This window comes from Mya arenaria, chromosome 12 (assembly GCF_026914265.1).
Source record: "Mya arenaria isolate MELC-2E11 chromosome 12, ASM2691426v1".
In the NCBI taxonomy this organism is placed as follows: Eukaryota; Metazoa; Mollusca; class Bivalvia; order Myida; family Myidae; genus Mya; species Mya arenaria.
The window spans coordinates 69,305,477-69,325,705 of record NC_069133.1 but is presented as its reverse complement, the minus strand read 5'-3'; the positions used below and the strand labels follow the sequence as shown (position 1 = coordinate 69,325,705).

The 20,229-nt window shown below is 33.9% G+C and overlaps 1 protein-coding gene across 1 annotated transcript; it reads left to right on the top strand.

The window, feature by feature from the left end:
- Positions 1-5,278: 5,278 nt before the first annotated feature.
- Positions 5,279-19,192, top strand: LOC128211257 (cell growth-regulating nucleolar protein-like). Its single transcript, XM_052915834.1, has 8 exons — positions 5,279-5,331; positions 12,937-13,093; positions 13,322-13,442; positions 13,641-13,748; positions 14,817-14,909; positions 16,153-16,429; positions 17,904-18,097; positions 18,554-19,192. Exons 2-8 carry the CDS (start codon positions 12,969-12,971, stop codon positions 18,692-18,694), a joined length of 1,059 nt encoding a protein of 352 aa, XP_052771794.1. The 5' UTR covers positions 5,279-5,331; positions 12,937-12,968; the 3' UTR covers positions 18,695-19,192.
- Positions 19,193-20,229: the final 1,037 nt, after the last annotated feature.

Here is a 20,229-nt window from a genome sequence, read left to right as displayed (position 1 = left end):
ACAGCATAACTGGCATTAAGTGCACTAAAGAGCACTTTACATGACGGAATTACAATAGCAAGCACATTACATCAAATTTCATCATATAGCAAGAAAGAATTATAATAAGCCGCATATCAAAGACAACAATGCCAGTATATAGTTCTGGATAGCCAATTATTACACCAGATAGCATATTACTGGCATGCCGCTACATAAGTAAGCATATATACCCATCAGTTATTGCAAGGCTTACACTTTGAATAACATTACAAGTAAAATATCACTAGATACCACATTACAGGCAAAACTATCACTAGGTACCATATTACATGCAAGAATATCACTAGACACCACATAACAGGCAAAAATAACTCTAGATACCACATTACAGGCAAGAATATCGCTTTTTAAGATACTACATTACAGGCAAGAATATCACTAGATACCACATTACATGCAAGAATATATCACTAGACACCACATTACAGGCAAGAATATCACTGGACACCACATTACAGGCAAGAATATCACTTTTAAAGATACCACATTACAGGCAAGAATATCACTAGATACAACACTATAGGCAAGAATATCACTAAACACCACATTACAGGCAAGAATATCACTAGATACAACACTACAGGCAATAATATCTCTAGATACAACACTACAGGCAATAATATCACAAGATACAACACTACAGGCAAAAATATCTCTAGATACAACACTACAGGCAATAATATCACTAGATACAACACTACAGGCAATAATATCACTAGATACAACACTACAGGCAATAATATCTCTAGATACAACACTACAGGCAATAATATCACAAGATACAACACTACAGGCAAAAATATCTCTAGATACAACACTACAGGCAATAATATCTCTAGATACAACACTACAGGCAAAAATATCTCTAGATACAACATTACAGGCAATAATATCTCTAGATACAACACTAGATACCATATTACAAGCAAGAATATCTCTAGATACCACATAGCATGCAGTAAAATCACTAGATGCCACATTACAGGCAAAAATATCTCTAGATACAACACTACAGGCAATAATATCTCTAGATACAACACTACAGGCAAAAATATCTCTAGATACAACACTACATGCAATAATATCACTAGATACAACACTAGATACCATATTACAAGCAAGAATATCTCTAGATACCACATAGCATGCAGTAATATCACTAGATGCCACATTACAGGCAAAATATCTCTAGATACAACACTACAGGCAATAATATCACTAGATACAACACTACAGGCAATAATATCACTAGATACAACACTAGATACCATATTACAAGCAAGAATATCTCAAGATACAACACTACAGGCAATAATATCACTAGATACAACACTAGATACCATATTACAAGCAAGAATATCTCTAGATACCACATAGCATGCAGTAATATCACTAGATGCCACATTACAGGCAAAATATCTCTAGATACAACACTACAGGCAATAATATCACTAGATACAACACTACAGGCAATAATATCACTAGATACAACACTAGATACCATATTACAAGCAAGAATATCTCAAGATACAACACTACAGGCAATAATATCACTAGATACAACACTAGATACCATATTACAAGCAAGAATATCTCTAGATACCACATAGCATGCAGTAATATCACTAGATGCCACATTACAGGCAAAAAATAACACCAGATCAAAGTTACAGTTGACAAATTGTGAATGATTGCACCCAATCCGTCGTTGAACGGCAAATTTCGAGAGGCTCAACTAAATATCAATTCATGCAAATAAGAAGCACCTGCTTCCGTGGTGGTTGTCCTTTGAATAGCATCCAATATTCTACCCTGTATATTAACCAATAAGAAAACTCTCTGAAACGGTTCTTTTTTGTTGATTCTTTATTAGTAATTAGTTCAGAAAATAACCGGAAGAAATGTAATGTTATTAGGATTAAAGTTTCTCAAAGCGATCTTAAGTTGATTAAATGTGTGCGTGAGTTATAGGATCATTAGCCGTGTCATAATCTTTATAAATTACCTTAATATCCTAAATTGATTGATTTCTTTGAAATATCAACATATGCGGCATTTACTAATTGCCGACATACGCTCTGCACGCCAGCCCCTTTGTGAATTCGCCGTGGTTTGAGGAAGCCCGTTTTAGCGGTTGTTTAAACGCTGAAGGGAATCCAATTTCTGGAGAATATCTCAATTGATCGTGTTTTCCGACTGAGCTATCAATATATTAAAAGAAGTTGATAAAATGGTCTGAGAAGTACCATTTCCTCACGAACCTATTAAACAGATTGGACTCCAACCACGTCCAAATGATTGGAATCATCTACCAAGTGGGTGAAATACGTTGTAACAAATAAAAAGTATGATACCTAGCATTGGTGAAAGCGCTCCAAGTTTGGAACGAAAAAACAACAACTATTCTCTATAATGTTTGGGCTTAAATTAAGCTGCACTCTCAAAGATTGTCAGTTTTGACTCTTTTTTTATATTTTGTCTTGTGAAAAGATCAGATCGCAGTTTTTCATCTTTAATTCAAAAACTGATGTTTTATGGCTAAAAGCGGTACTAACGCTTTAAGAAAAATGAGTTTTTCGGCAGTTTCCCAAACAATTGAGATCCATTACATTGTGATTTATCTTATATGACTGAATTGAAGGCATTGATGTAAAAATCAGCTGATTCTGAGACAAAAAAATAAAAGTAAAAACTGTCAATCTGTGAGAGTGCAGCTTTAATACTGATTTTATAAAACAAAAAAAAATAGTTTACCGGCATAAAGATAATTTAATTTTAAAGTAAAAATTAAAACTCTTTAAAAATGCACAAAAAATACCAAACTAAAATGTTGCGCTTAATCCTATTTGGAATTTGGAACATGATTAGTATTAACATCAAATTCTATGATCACATACGCTAATGGTTTTCTTTCTTTTTTTTCAAATCTAAGGGTAATGGATTTCAAGCATTTAAAAACTCTTCGGCAAAAATATAAATTTACTAGCAATAACTAATTGTGTTTTATCCTAAGTCATAAAAAAGCGTGTTATTGTCCACTTGAGAGTGTATACATGACTAGTATTTACATCAAATTCTATAACCACAAACGCTAATGGTTTTCTTTTTTTTCAAATCTAAGGGTAATGGATTTCAAACTGCTCGGCAAAAAATATAAATTTACTATCAATATCTAATTGTGTTTTATCCTGAGTCATAAAATTGATAACATACTTAAAATATTCTCGTTTAATTTATTATCATTGAAATAAACCGATTCTAACGTATGAGAGATTTTAAGGGGCTGGGGACTAAATATTTACAAATCATCGGGAGCTATTAGGATGAAATTGGATTGCGAATTCCGTGCGCCTAATAGTTCAAATGTAAACACTTATGTTTCAGGCGAGAATTATTTAGCATTTGTGTGGAATTTATTGTATTATGCGATTTATTGTGGTATTTGATCACATTCATGAACAGATAAAACGAAACGCATAATACGATTTTCATAAGGTAGTTAATCTATGAATTTTATGTTAGAGCGACAAATCACAAACCTCAAATTAAGCATATAATAATTATAATTATGGAACGTTTTACCTCTTCGTAAACGGATGCAAACGAGACACTTAACGCTGCACTCTCACAGAGTAATCGTTTTGACACCTTTTTTTAATTTGTTTTTGTCTTAGAATGAGCCATTTTTTACGTAAATATCTAACAACCAGTGATATAAGACTGCTGACAAAAAAATCAGATATTTTTTTTTCATATTTCCGTTCGAAAACTTATGTTTTATGGCTGAAGGTGTTACTAATGCTTTAAAAAATGCATAGAAAATTAAAAAATGGACATATTTATGAATACCTGCGATCTGATTTTTTGTCAGCAATCTTATATCACTGGTTGTTTGTTATTTACGCGAAAATTGGCTCATTCCAAGACAAAAAATAAAATAAAAATAAAGGTTGTCAAAACGGTAACTCTGTGAGAGTGCAGCTTTAAACGCTTCTCTATCAATTTAGATACTTCATCACATTTTGAAAAAGACAAAATGAAAGAGATTTTTGCTACGCATTAACTATCGACGGTTACGTTGTCCGAAGCTTATAACCGACTTTATAACTATACCCTTTTAACGAACACTACTTGGGATTAATACACGTTCTACTTGTCCTTCCAAAACAAGACAGAATAATTGTGTGGTGTGCACACTCTAGTGATAAAGTTAAGTTGATTAAAACAGTGACAGAATGGTAAGGGGCATCTTGTCGAATATTTGACATGGCTGTCCAACTGAGAGGATTATGCGGATATAGTCAATCCAGCCAAACAGCGATAACTATTTTTGTTCGTATAATTTGAGAGTTTTGCGCGAGGTGTATGATTCATTAAAACCATGGGAAGTGCTCCATTTTTATTCACATGCTAGTTCATGCTGTTTTTGTTATTTAATCTTTGTCATGTCATTCATTTATTATATGAAAAGTAGGAAACTAGGGTGCATCCGCATTAAACTATTAAACTTTTCATACAAAAAAGAACATTTTTCAGGCATTTTTGTCATATCTCTATGGCTTTGATGTATTTTTTTTGGAAAAAAAAACATGTCAAAAACTTGCCGGAATCAACCGGATGGTCGAATATTGCCAAAAAGTGACCATTTCCATATAAAGTCACTAATAATCGCTTTTATTTTAAAGAAAGAAAAAGATAATCGCTAACAATCATGAAATTAAAAAAATGTCATTCATTAGAGTCTACAAAATGACATTTCAAATTTTCTAATAAATCAACCCATTCATTCCTGGTGGTCTGAAGTATCCGGCATTTTTTTATAATGCATTTAAGTCTCCTTTTCTTTTCGTGTTAATAACTTTAATAATATAATAATTTATATATAATTGTTATTGTGTCGGAAAACTGGGAATCCTACTATCAGATGAAAACAAATTACCTTGAGAATATCAATGCAAAGTACATTTTAAAACACAATATTTGAAATCAAACCTGCAAACCTGGGGGGATTTGGTCACGAGTTTTACCAGCATCGGTTACGGCCCTCTCAATCACATAAAATACTGAACAAAATGTTACCTTGAGAGGTAGGACCGGTGGAGTAAAAAGCACGACGAGCCCTCTTCAAGGCCACACAACGTTTAGTTACAAAATTGGGTCCCGTGCTAAACGGCCATGGAATCATGATTTCTCGTGATGCGCACTTCAAATAGTGTTGTGTAACCTTTTTGCAAGCTTTTTAGTGTCTACAAGCGTTTAGTGATAAAGAGCATTATCCATAAGCATAAGGTTTGTAATTTTTAAATCGGACACGTATTGTACATCAAAAAAGTAAAAATTAAATCTAAAAAAAAACAACCTAATTGCCAGTTAAAGTACTAAAGTCATCCCGAAATTTCGCTTGAAAATGTTCTCAAACCTCTAATATCATGTGTTTTCGCGACAGAGTCCAATTTTGATCAATGTTTTGTTTTATATATTAAAATCAGTAATCTGTTTTGATGTAATTGAATTGAACAGCGGCATTTGACAACCATTAGGTTTGGATACAGTATTTTTTCCCTACCTTATACGGACTTGCTCATGTTTTTGGACTCAATCTTTTTTTCATTGCAATTTATCTGAAAATAGAAATTCTTCATGATTTTTGAAGCATTTTTTAATATTTGTCTGGTTTTATATCTTATATCTTCTGGGCACACAACTGGAAACTGTTTCACTATAAGCTTTGAAATAACAATGTTACACATGTTTGAAGTTTCGCTATTCAGAGTAAACAAAAATGTAGCCACAATAATGCGCGTTTAGGGAATGTTTTTTAACATTTGGATATTTATTGTTACCCTATAACGCCACAAGTCGATTTATTTATACCAGTGTAAAATAAAATATTAGGCTATTATATTACAACAACACTGAATTGTTTAAAGGAAACATAAAAGTGACACATAAATGATATACTGGTTAATACCTTTTATTTATAATTTAAGTTGTCCATGATAAACTGACGCTGATCAGCTTCTGTCAACTTTTGACTGCCATATTGGGTTAGCCACTATTAGTATATTTATCCTACGCAGTGAGGCCAAAAAAAAAAATAGGTCTGTTTCCGGTCGCCCGACCGACCCTCTTATTTCCGCGCCGACCCTATACTTTTTATTGGTGTAAAAGTTAACTGCGCGCATATTTAGTACTTTTCGGTACTTTCTTTCCTTTAATTTTCTTATCTTTGGTCTCATTTCGAATTCGGTAATTTGATAAGCAGTCTATTAAAATGGCGGCACCCATGTCGAGTTCGTCAGTGTTGGGACTGAAATTGAAACGTTGCTCCCACAATAAAACCGATAAAAATATTTTAGTAAGCCTGCCAAACAATAAAAATATTGAAGATGTTTGGCATATCTACCATGATACGAACATTGGTAAATCGAGCGTGACGATAAAATGCTCTACGGAAATGTCTGGTGCAACAAACTTTGATGTTGAAGGTATAGTGTTTGTATTTTGGCAAACCATATATTTTTCGTTCAAATTTCAAAATAATGGCCATGTTTTTAAGATATCACCTGCAATGAATTACTGTGTCTTATCAACTAAACTTGTATTTGTCTTTTTGTCACTGTCATATTCTGCTATTAATGTTAATTCTGCAAAGCTTGTGAAAATAAGTTTGTTCTGGTACTTCGTTGGAATGAGCTTCGGTAGGAAATTATTCGGCCTGAAAACACTTGTAGAAGGACTTTTATTTAATATATGTCTCTGGTCTCTTTTTTACTTAAATTTGCAAAATGTTGTTAAATATATTAAATTCCATTGATTTGTTATGAATTTCATGTTTTGAATTATAAATATAAAAACACCATTTTCACTTTGTAGTCTTCTGTGAGAACTTGAAGTGATATAGTATTACTATATTCTGTCATATCACAGCAGGTCATACCATTCCATGAACATTTTTTGAGAAAAATGTTGATTTTTCTCAGCATAAAGTGAAGTAGCCAGCTTGTGGATGTGTAATTAGAACTGGCATGTGTTCACAAAACATTTATGGATCTCAATTGAGTTTGAGTATGAAATTTTGATATTAGTGTTACCAAACCTCAGGTTTAAACTCCAAATAAGTCAGATAACCAGTACCTAATTATCACTTTCAAATAGTTAGTGTCTTAAATTTAGTACAAAACATATTTTTGAGATTTAAATAAGAAATTAAGTTTCATACTCTTAATTCAGTTGAGAATGGAAACGCTTTGTGAACACGGGTCAGGTGTACTTCGGAGATCATTGAAGTGACAAAAACAGCTTCTGACAATGTTTGGAATTTTAATATTCTATCAAATATAAGAATAGCATTATAGCACAAATGTGAAATTGGTAAATATGAAAAATTGACAAATCTGAGGCACTCTTTTTCGACATCTGTCATACAGACAAACATGTTCAACAATACATGCATTTATATTCTAGAAAATGTATATCTATACATTATAATTAATACACATTATACAGTTCTTAATAAATGAATGGACTTGTATTTACATTTTATGCTTTAGTACCTTTTAAAATTGTCTCATACGCAGTTAATATGGTTGTTTTTGAATAAAAGTCAGCCGCCTTCTATTCTAGATCACTTCCCCCCCCCCCCCCCCCCAAAAAAAAAAAAAAAAAAATGCCTACCTACCTACCCTCTTTTTTTTGGGAAGGAGACCGGAAACGAACCTATTTTTTTTTTGGCCTGACCTCCCCTGTTGGGACATCGATATTCTTGATACATTATTCATAAGGTTGATTTTTTTTCGACTGTTTTCCTGATCAGTATATATATATAAATGTATTTGTTTTATTAAAGCTTTTAAAAAACCTTATTTATATGTGTTCACATTTTTATCAAATATTGATGCCCTTAACTGAAGATGACTACCTGATTTCAAATGCGCATTTTATTAGTGGAGTTTAACCGGAACAGGTGCGCGTTATCTTTGCGCTAAATATACTTAGCGCTGGGATCTTGGCTAGGAAAACAACAAGTGGTATATGGACGCGAAGAGTCGCCAACACAAAAATTATCAGACTCTGAAGCGGCTGTTTATATGGACTAACAAAAATGCAGCAATTTTTAATTATTGACTTATACCCAATCTGGAGTTTCAACTGGTGAAATTTGTCATAATATGGAAAATATCACTAATATGAATACAATGTATCTGTATTTAACTACTTCAGTGTTCGACACTAACGGGGTTCCGGGATCCCGAGGACACCAATTTTTCGGGAGGGACACCTAAACTTCGAAGTCCGGTATTCCGTCGGGACACTTAAATTTCTGACCAATAAAGGCTAAATATAAATAAATAAGTAGCATTTCATTAATTTATTACCTAAATTCGGGTCCCCTTAAATTTCTTGACAGTGCATGTCAAAATGATACTATAATTATTATTATCAGACACACCAAAGCGAAAGTATAGCTGACTGTTTGATTATAGTTACGTCATGAATCTATAAATAAACTGGTCATTTCACATGGTGCATGCAGGTTAACGCTTCCGTTTTGTTGTTTACATTTTCAACAAGGTCAGAGGTGACAGAGATTTATTATCGGTAAAATACTTATGTGGAATTGTTTTGCTTATGTGTCAGAACCACCCCAACAAGATGCCAACACTGGTGATACCTTTATGGTACGACCTTCGAGTATTTACAGTAACATTTACGGCACAAAAGACCGGCATAATACATTCAGCATTCTTTGTTAATTTGCATTCAACTTATCAGTATTCTTTGTTAATTTTAAAGACATTTATTTTAATGCTATGATCAAATCATAATAAGTTTTATTCATTATCTACAGTCAATTTATAAAATTTTATGATTTTATGGCGCGAAAATTAACATACACAATTTTTGGTCGTCTGCTCTTCCAGTATGCACTACAGCTGTTGGCCAGTCTGATTGATTTATCAGCAGCTCTACTAATATAAATGCGTATTTTCCGAAAATCTAAAAATAGTAAAAAAATAAACAATATCAAGTTTTTGTTTACATTGTATCCATCTTTGTTTTTGACTGAAAACAAAAGGGACTTAGACATTCTACCGCTTTTGAACCCAATCTACCAACATAGAGACCCAAATATACCTCTCTCCCATTGCCAGAGGTTCACATGTCTGACAATATAGTGCTTCTAAACTTGTCATTACATGCTGCTGAAAACATGAATAATATGGTGTATACTTGAATAACAAATTGAAAAGTAAAAGACACTGTATTTGTATGTTGAATTTAATATTAAAACAGGCTCAACAGTGAAACAAAATGTAAAAAGTGGAAGGGACTCCTAATTTCAGGAAGGGACACCTGATTTCAAATGTTGGTGTCCCTTCGGGATCCCTTGGAAAAATGGTTAGTGTCGACCCCTGTACTTCTACATCATGTTGTGCATTTAAAATAAATATTTTATCTGTTAATCTGAAATGTTCAGTTTTTGTTGTCTTTTTAATGACGACAGACATTAATTTTGTATTTTATATGTTTAAATCTTAGTAAACTGAATGCATCATTAGATTAGTCGTTAACATTTCTGTCCACATACACATTTAAACACATAAAAATATAATAATAAATCATAATGAGCCGTGTAGGATGTTAACTAATAAAATGCCATATCAAATGAGGCTAGACTTTATTTTACATAGGCGAACTTGTTCAATACTAAACTTATACCAAGTATTATTTATAATGATAGCCAACCATACTATAGGAATATATATTTCATAGCCCAATGCCCAATTTTGACTTCAATGGTTTTGGGGTAACCATTGCACATTGAAGTGGATGACCAATAATAGTAATTTATTATGCCCCCGAAGGTGGGCATATTAAAATCGCACCGTCCGTCTGTCCGGCTCTGTAACTTTCCCTTGTATGGACAGATTTTAAAATAACTTGCCTCATGTGTTCCCCATACCAAGACCACGTGTGGCGTGCAAGACTCGTGTCCCTACCTCAAAGGTCAAGGTCACACTTAGTGTTTATTCACGATGGAGTGCTGCATATAAGGACATAGAGTATAGGTTGTCGTGTCCGGGCTGTAACTTTCTCTTGTATGGACAGATTTTAAAATAACTTGCCACATGTGTACCACATACCAAGACAACGTGTCACGTGCAGACCCGTGTCCCGTGCAAGACCCGTGTCCCTCCCTCAAAGGTCAAGGTCACACTAAGTGTTTATTCACAATGGAGTGCTGCATATAAGGACATAGAGTATAGGTTGTCGTGTCCGGGCTGTAACTTTCCCTTGTATGGACAGATTTTAAAATAACTTGCCACATGTGTTCCACATACCAAGATGACGTGTCGCGTGCAAGACCCGTGTCCCTACCTCAAAGGTCAAGGTCACACTTAGTGTTTATTCACAATGGAGTGCTGCATACAAGGACATAGGGTATAGGTTGTCGTGTCGGGTCACGTTTTTCCATTTGCTAAAAACAGTTTTCATAGCGCCACCTAGCGACTGAAGCATTCCTACTAAAAAAGACACTAATATTTAAATATCATCTTTGATATTGCAGAAAAAATACATTTAAGTATAAAAAACAAATAGTTTTAGTGGGGAGCGAACTCAGGCTGGTACATTCGAGAAAAAGATAGAAAACTGACAACAAAACCGTTTGCCCTCAAGAACTCTTATGTAATCTGAGGGATAACTTAACCTTGAAGCATTTTGTTGAAAATAACGCTATTCAAAATTGTGTACTTCAAAGACAATATTTGAGACTATATCAACATTTGTTGAAGGTTTCTAGCCGTTAGAATCTTAGTTTTTACAATCCTAATGATTTGCCATACTTAATTTTATCATAAAAAAGTGCACTACAAATCATGAGCGAGTCCCTTTATAATGAGAACTCAAAAAGACTACTTATTCACACATGGTGAAGCAAAATTCATAAATCTGTATTTTTTCTATAATCTATCTCCTTTGTTTTGCTGATAAATGGACTTAATTCCAGAGATGTAATTCAGCATAGAAAACAGTGTGCAATGTAATAAGCCCCATTTCTACTAGCTATGTCCCTTGTTTTAAAAATCTGACCTTTTCACAATTTAGTAACACTTTCAAACCATTCAAACTGCCCTGGTCCAAATCACACAACAGTGAGAAAAAACCCCACTTCATTGACATCATCTCTTTTTTTTACCATCACTTGTTTTCTGTGATGTAGAACCTATTTATAAGATCTCATAAACATTTCTGGAACAAGTTTAGGGAAAGTTAAAAAGCTTTTGGCAATCTTGTTAATGTTAACTTTTCACGTTTTATGAAATTTTATATTATTTATATGAAAATGAATTTAAGATTCTTATTGTCATCTGACACATTTGTCGCCGAAATCTAGAATAAAGGGTTAACTTATAGTCAGCTTCTTTGTTTCATATATGTGAAAAAAATCCTAAAAAGGGTGTTATTTAAACACCTTTAAAGCAAATCCCCTTTTTAGCTCTACTGGCCAAAGGCCAGAAGAGCTTATGCGATGGTAATGTGTACGTAGTATGTGCGTCCGTGCGTCTGTAAACAATTGCTTGTGAACACGATACAGTGTTCAGTTTTGATTTTATCTTGATGAAACTTGTACAGTATCTAGATATCCATTAGAGCTTGGTTCCTTTCGAAAACCAGCCAGATCCGCCCATGCATGCCTAGATTATGGCCCTTGATAGTATAAAAAAATGCTATTGTGTAAACAATTGGTTGTGAACACGATACAGTGTTCAGTTTTGATTGTATCTCGATGAAACTTGTACAGTATATAGATATCCATTAGAGCTCGGTTTCTTTCGAAAACCAGCCAGATGTGCCCATGAATGCCTAGATTATGCATGCCTAGATCATGGCCCTTGATAGTATAAAAAAATGCTAATGTGTAAACAATTGGTTGTGAACACGATACAGAGTTCAGTTTTGATTGTATCTTGATGAAACTTGTACAGTATCTAGATATCCATAAGAGCTCGGTTCCTTTCGAAAACCAGCCAGATCCGCCCATGAATGCCTAGATTATGGGCCATGAAAGTTTTAAAGAAATGCTGTCTATTTTTAGCCAGGTCTGCATGAGCGAATTCTATTTTTAGCCAAGTTTACATGTACATGTAAATTCAAGTCTAGAGTTAAGGGAGACAATTTGCAAGTCTAGGATTTTGAGAGACAATTTGCTTTTTGCTTTTGCAGTTGATTTTGTGAATTACTCTGCCTTGTTCTTGTTGAAAGCCCAAAGGCCATTTTTTAGCTTTAAGTTCTGTAGTTTGCGCATTCATCTTAACAAAATTGGTTGTGAATGTTTAAGTTATGCACCTGGTGTCATTACTGGCCACACCCAGGGTTCACAGGTTTGGTAAACATAAATCTGGAAAGGTTTGAAAATCTTTGTTCAAATTGATCAATGTTGTCCTAGGATGCCCTTGACTTTGACCTTTTGACCAACTTTTTTTAACTTTTAAAACTACAGAAAATTTTACTATGAGTACAGTTTTGAAAGCATTTTTTTTTTTGTCAGATGACTTTTACTTGGCACATATTAAAATAGTTCATGCAACTAATCTGCTTACAATACTTTCTGGGCTCAGATGTTGAACGTGCTACGTTTTCAGGTAACCCAAACACAAAACATAAACTATATGTCTGTTGCCTTTTACCCATACATACATGCTCTAGATTGATATGACCACAAAAGCCATGCCATGGGCCCTTTTGGGCCTCTTGTTTAAACCAGTTATTTGGACAGTGAAAATATTAGTAACATTAAGAACTTGTGTTCATGCTTCTTTCGATAGAACAGATGTCACAGTTGTTATGTGTGTATACTTTCTGACAAGTTTCTTGTGCATTCTAAAGTATTTCAGATTAGAACATTGACAGGTTGCGGAATGGTGGTGTTTGCATGTAATGCCTGTGGCGAGTCCTTGAAGAAGAATCAAGTGGAGAAGCACTACTACACGAAATGTCGGAGCTGCAATGTCCTCTCCTGTCTAGACTGCGGCAAAGATTTCTGGTATGTCTGAGATATCATGTTTGCATTTGAAATTATTTGTGTAATTCATGTATTCAATAGACATGCATTCAATTACCTTCTTCATGTAGAGACAATGGGTTTTACACTTTCTCACAGACTGATTTTGATTTACCATGGTGTTTATGTCATTCAATAAACCTATATCCTAAACTTGGGGTGCAAACTTAAGCACTGGTATTTACGCAAAATATGATTTGTTTTCTTCAGTGGTAATGAATATGAGCAGCACACAAAGTGTGTGTCTGAGGAAGAGAAGTATTCAGGAAAGAACTATGTAGCAAAGCCTAATGCAAACAAGAATGAAATCAAGCAACAGCAGTGGCTCCAGGTATGATGATACAACATTGCTTATCCATGTTCATTTAAGTTGGGATTTTTAAGACTTTTATTCATTATTGTAGTCGCATCTGAAAATTAGGTCTTCAAAAGCTACAAAATGTATCAGTTGCACATTTCGTTTTTTGTACATGTATACTATGCCGTGAGTAAGTATATTTGTTCAGTTTGTTCTTTGGATGTATTTCAGCAAGTTCAGCTGGCTATAGACAAAGCCAAAGCAAATCCACAACTAAGAGAACTGCTGGTGAAGCTGAAAGATTTCCCCAACATTCCAAGAAAACAGAACAAGTTCATTGTGAGTCTGTATTTGTATCACTTTTAATTCACAAAGTCAAGTCTGTGTGTGGGGTTAGCAATTCTGTTTTTAAAGGTAATTCATAGCAATGACACTACGAAAAAAACAAAGCATTTGCAAGTCTAAACTGTCATTTAATATCATTTTTAGCTTGACTATTCAAAGGATAAGGAGAGCTATACTACTCACTCACGCGTCGTCGTTGGGGTCACACCTTGGTTAAGGTTTTGCATGTAAGCACCTTCAAGTCATCATCTCAGTAAATACATCATTTATTGCATTGAAACTTTGATATGTATTCCCAACTATCTAACCTACTAAATTAATGAAGTTAGATAACAATTATTTGAATAGAATGCAAAAAATGGGCCTTTATTAGAAATTCTGGTTAAGGTTTTGCATGTAAGCACACATCGGTTAATATCTCAGCAACTACTTGATGTATTGCTTTGAGACTTTATACAATGGTACTCAACCACCCAACCTACTTGAATAACCAAGTTCGATAGCTGTATTTTGCAAATAATGGCCCTTTATTATTGGACTTAAAATATTATTGTATACATATGTATTGCATGCTATTTCCATCAAGTCCGTATTTCATTAAAGGTTAAATGTTTTTGAAATTTACACAAATCTTTGCAGGCATCATTCTAATCTAATTTTACAGTGATCCATGCATGTTTCGCAAAAACTTTTCAATCCTTACATTGAAAAGCGGCGGAATAGTCGAGCGCGCTGTCTCTGTGACAGCTCTTGTTCTACATTAATATTAACTTAAAATTACATGAACTTAAAATCTTGAAGAAGTATAAAAAAATGTTCGTTGTCATTGCAAAATAAGTGGCCAGTATAGTTGAATGATTTAAATAGAAAAAGATGTTTTAAAATCACTGTGCGTATCACATATATGTTGTTATGGTCGATAATAATGATTCTGTGAAAGAACAAGATGCATGAATATAGATTCTTTAAAGGTTGTGTAAGCAAGGGATTAAAAAGTTTATACCTAGCTGTGTTTGCTGTAAAGATTTATTTCAAATGATAACCATACCTTTACTTTTTCAGAACTTCCTCGGCAACAGTGTGAGATGTCGTAACCCTAAGACTTGTTCTGAGGCATGGAAGGTGCTGATGGAAAATGTGGAAAGACCAGCACCGGTAACCTCTTTGTACCCTTCACTTCAGAATTCATACCAATGTTTTTCCACCTCTTTTGGAATGAGGTCAGAGCACTAAGATATTGTGAAAATAGCTATAAAATGTGTAAAATTGTGAATATTTGAAAGTAGATTTTAAACAAGGAAACATAGCAGAGGCTCTTTAAGGTATACAGAATTTTAAGAGATTAGGAGTACATTTAAACATAATTGTACTAGTGGACTTCTTTAGGGTTGAATTTCTTGGGGGGGAATGTGAATTTTGAGTCTATTTTTTGTGATAAAAGTATACTTGTTATGGGCCCGAAGGTGGACATATTAAAATCGCACTGTTCATCCGTCCGTCCGTCTGTGTGTCCGACTCACTAACTCGTGCCCGGGCTGTAACTTTCTCTTGTATGGACAGATTTTAAAATAACTTGCCACATGTGTTCGACATACAAACGACATGTTGTGTGCAAGACCCATGTCCCTATCTCTAAGGTCAAGGTCACACTTAGTGTTTATTCACAATGGAATGCTGCATATAAGTATATAGAGTATAGGTTGTCGTGTCCGGGCTGTAACTTTCCCTTTTATGGACATATTTTAATATTACTTGCTACATGTGTTCGACATATCAAGACAATGTGACGCTTGCAAGACCCATGTCCCTACCCGTGTCCCTACCTCTAAGGTCAAGGTCATACTTAGTGTTATTCACAATGGAATGCTGCATATATAAGGACATAGAGTATAGGTTGTTGTGTCCGGGCTGTAACTTTCCCTTTTATGGACATATTTTAATATTACTTGCTACATGTGTTCGACATATCAAGACAATGTGTCGCTTGCAAGACCCGTGTCCCTACCTCTAAGGTTAAGGTCATACTAAGTGTTATTCACAATGGAATGCTGCATATATAAGGACATAGAGTATAGGTTGTTGTGTCGGGGCTGTAACTTCTCTCTTGTTTGTATTGTGAATAGGGCTGAATAGTTGTTGAATGGCTCTTCTAAAAAAAAAAAATGCAAACAAAGAATTTCATTAGGACAGCCATAGCTTAATAATTTTGAATTAAATTGTACATATATTTGATAGGGTTTCTTTAAATTCTTGAACAAATCTTACTGTAAAAATTACTACCACTTTAAAACTTAACGCTTAATATAACAAATTACATTCAAGTATTTGTATCATATTAGTATTGATTTATATTGATATACGTGTATATTGGATGTTCTGTTATTTTAATTAATTTCAGCCAAGTAGTTCACAACAGGGCAATGGATCTGCTGACATTAAAGCTTCAGAAGGCAACAGTGAAAACACAACAAACAATCTAACACAAGACTCATCTGACCAACATGCTGTGAGCCAGGTTACCGAAACAGAGGCTAAGAAAACTAGCAAAAGAGAGAAAAAAGAAGAGCGGAGAAAAAAGGCCCACAAGAATGAGAAAAAAGATAAACAAGAGGAGGTTGCTGAAGAAAAAAAGAGTAGAAAGAAGAAGAGGAAACGAGTTGATTCAGTGGACAATGGTAATTGTTAATTCAAATGTTTATCTGTATGGCTACAGAGGTTAATATTTACACAAGCCAGCAAGACGAGGCCCTGATTTCTCGAAACTTTTTAAGCTAAACAGACTTTAGTAGCTTATTTTGTTTATCAATATTTTTTACTTTCACCTGATTTTGATAAAAATAATATTTTTCCTTGATTATCAGACAGATAACTTCAATAATCAGACCAAATACTTCCAAAATAGTAAATATGTCACAATTTAGATAGAGGAACAAAAATAGTGATCTTAGATTAATCGTGTTATAACAGACTTAAGAAGTTTCGAGAAATCAGCCCCACCACTTGTAACATGCTTGTAGAGTGTGCTCCAAATTTCCTTATACTATATGTGTGTACTACTACTATTTTGATCGCCTTTTGAAAAATATTGCTTGTTGTATCATATTTACTGGTCAGTAGTGTAGTATTCATGATTTATATCAAAATTTTGTCATTAATTTTATACTTATCTCTTTCAACACTGTTTCGTATGTTCTAACTGACAGTTGTACCTAGTTGTACCATATGTAAATAATGTGTATATCGCTTGTGTTCATTGTCAATGTTTGAATATGAGTTAAATATGTAACTTGTTGACCACTCTTGGGTGGAAATAATGAGAATAAGACCAGGCTTAAATATCCCGAAAATTCCATTCAATCTCAAGCTTAAATCATTTCTCAAAATTACAGCATGAAATTGTTCCATACTACTAGTGTTTGACTCTTCTTATAAGGGCATTCTCTGGTGCATTATGTTGATAAACGTCATTGCTCAATATTCTAAAGAAGTTGTTTCTTGAGCTCAAAATGTATGGTACTTGCATAATAACTCAAAAATAATAACTTGGCCTCAAGTACAATTTTTGCTCTAGAATTTGGTTTTTTTTCTATAAAATGTTTACTAAATATTTTTACCAATGTACCAGTACTGTAATCTATGCACTTTTATAAAGTGTGGAACATATACAATTTTTAACCATGTGAAGTGGTTCTGTGGTGAAATGAGTCAAGTTTAAGAATTGACTTACATTTGTAAGTATGTTTGTGATATTCGGGCCAGCATTTGCAGTATGCTTGCAGATCTCAAGCTTACATTATAAGAACCATAAACAGCCTCATCCTTATTAAATTAAAATGTTAGATGAATGACTCATATCCCGTTGGTTCAAATTTGATTATTGATGACTTTGAATAGAGTGGTTTTCTTGCTTTTGTTGAGAACCATGAAGACTATTTTATTACTGTAATACTGCAAAATCAGATGTTTTATTACTGTAATACTGCAAAATCAGATGTTGTGATAATGAACTAGGGTTTTTCTAATACATTAAAGATCATACACACATGCTTGTAACTAATGAAGACCATAAGTATTTATCTTGAAGAAGGAAATATCAGGAGCATTGATACTGAGGTAAAATTATTTTGAATGTCTAATATCAAATCATAGATGATGCAGAGGCCTCCCCGGAGCAGGATGACAGCAGACTGGTTGCTGTTGAAGATGGAGGTGCTGAGGAGGAGGAGGAATCAAGTGAACCAGTCAAAAAGAAGTTCAAGACCAAGTTCAACTGGGCAGAGATTGTGCAGGAAGTACTGGAGTCCAAAGGCCCGGAAATAAAGATAAAGAAGCTGCGGAAAAAGGTACTCAATATTGAAAAGTGGTAGCAATTGTAGGACTAGTAGGTCATTTATTATTTCACGTAGTTACTTCAATCTTGCAAGCACCCTCCAGGGTCTTCGTTAAGAATTTGAAACTAAAAGTATATTGTATGAACTTTCTAGTCATAAATTTAGAAGATTTCTCTGAAACATGGATGTTCAAGTTCCTGTAACACAAAAGAATTTCTATCTCACTGAATAACTATTTCGATATCAAATGAAATAATTTTTAACTAAAACATGCCAATTTCCCAAATGTATTAAAACAGTCCATTTTAAATTGACTTCCAAGCCTTCATCGTTTAACTTTTAACCAAAATAATGGCAATTTCTGTGGCTGACTGTCTCACTAAGTACTGTAATTTATGTAAAAATAAACATAATTATACCGGTCCCTGTATGTGAAATAACGATGGGAATTTATTTGACAACTTTCAGGTTCTTGCCGAGTACCTTTCTCAGGGATGTACAGCAAAGTCTGAGGAAAAACTCTGGGCCACGTTTGAAAAGAAACTCAAGAGGAACCATGCTGTGAAAATTATGGGGGATCGAGTGAAGCTGGTTACCGTGGACAGATAGAATGGAGTGTTCAAACAGTTAAAATTGTGGGAGATAGAGTCAAGCTGGTTATGGTGATGAGATAGACTGGAGTGTTCAAACAATGCTGTCGAATGGATGCATCTTGAAATAAGCTTTTTTAAAGAATAATGGGGCATATAATCAATGAGCATATGACAAATTCTCATAAGAAAACAAATTTAAATTGAATATATTGTGAATTTCCGAAATAGAAATGCAATTTAAGTTCATAAATCTAAATAAGCTTGGAGTTATAATCCAGTCTATTTGTTTCAATATATATCTAATTACAACCAAGTCTCCTCTATGTGCTTGTTGATAAAACAGTCCAAAGGTCTTACCGGTATTTTAAAGTTTTTATTTTAAACAAAATGTCTTTTATTCTAACTATTGTCAAAGAAAAGAAGTGTGAACGCATCTTTTACGGACATCTGTTGTATAAAAAAAATTGGTTTCTTAAATGCTTTAAAGAAAACAAAAATATATCAACAAAACATACCTGGTTTTTGTTTTTTCGTTGTATATTAAGAAAAAAGGTTTTATTAATATAGTAGAAAGTGGTTTTCACCTTTGACAGTGGCTGGACCTGACCAATATTGCAATAAATTTTGACTTACATTTAATAAAGATTCTGACAAGTTTCAAAATGATGTAGAAAATGTGGCCTCTAGAATTTTAAAAGGCTAACTGTTGGAAACAGATTATTATTGTAAAATAACTATTATCACTTCTTGGCTACTAACTAGTTCTATCACTTTAGCTTTTACAGTTTAGACGTAGACTCTCAAGCAAAGACAAACATGAAATTATAATCATTAGAAGGTAGTCTTCATTCACATACGTTCAAGGTCAATTTTAGGGGTCAAAGGTCAGATTTTTGCTCCTGAATATTTCCAACACATAAAGGACTAGGGTACATCAGGCAAATGTGTAGAGTGAATTTTTAGACCACATAACTTTAAAGTCGAGGCCATGTAAGGAAAATAGGTAAAATTATCTATCATTACTGTAACTCTCAGTTAAGCGGTAAATAATTTTAAAATAACTGCACAAATATGCATGTTTCAGTCGCATGTGTTCTTAGTCAAGGTTTCTGACCATGTATCATTTACACTTGATAAACACTTATCAGAGTTGAGTATTTGGAAATGTGGCACAAATGTTCACAATAAGATGATTCAGCCAGTTTCCTGTTAATGAAAGGAAGGCACAGGTTCACCACATGGAGTACATGCAGACTGCATGGTAAAGACATCACTTAGGAGTAAAAGGTTATAAATGTATAGCAATTGTTCAGGTCTTCTCCAGATCCTCTCAATCCATCTTGGTACAAATGTTCACTACACTAATAAAATCCCTCTTTGAGGTCACTCTAGCCGAAACCTGAGCAATTTTTAGTCCGTTTGCATTGAAGCAAAAATCCCGATATTGTGGAGATAGCATAAGTGATCAATTTCATACCTTGGCCATCCTGAAACCGTACCTTGGCTGTAAATAAAATTGTATTATTATATAAAGAAGTGGAAATTATCTCA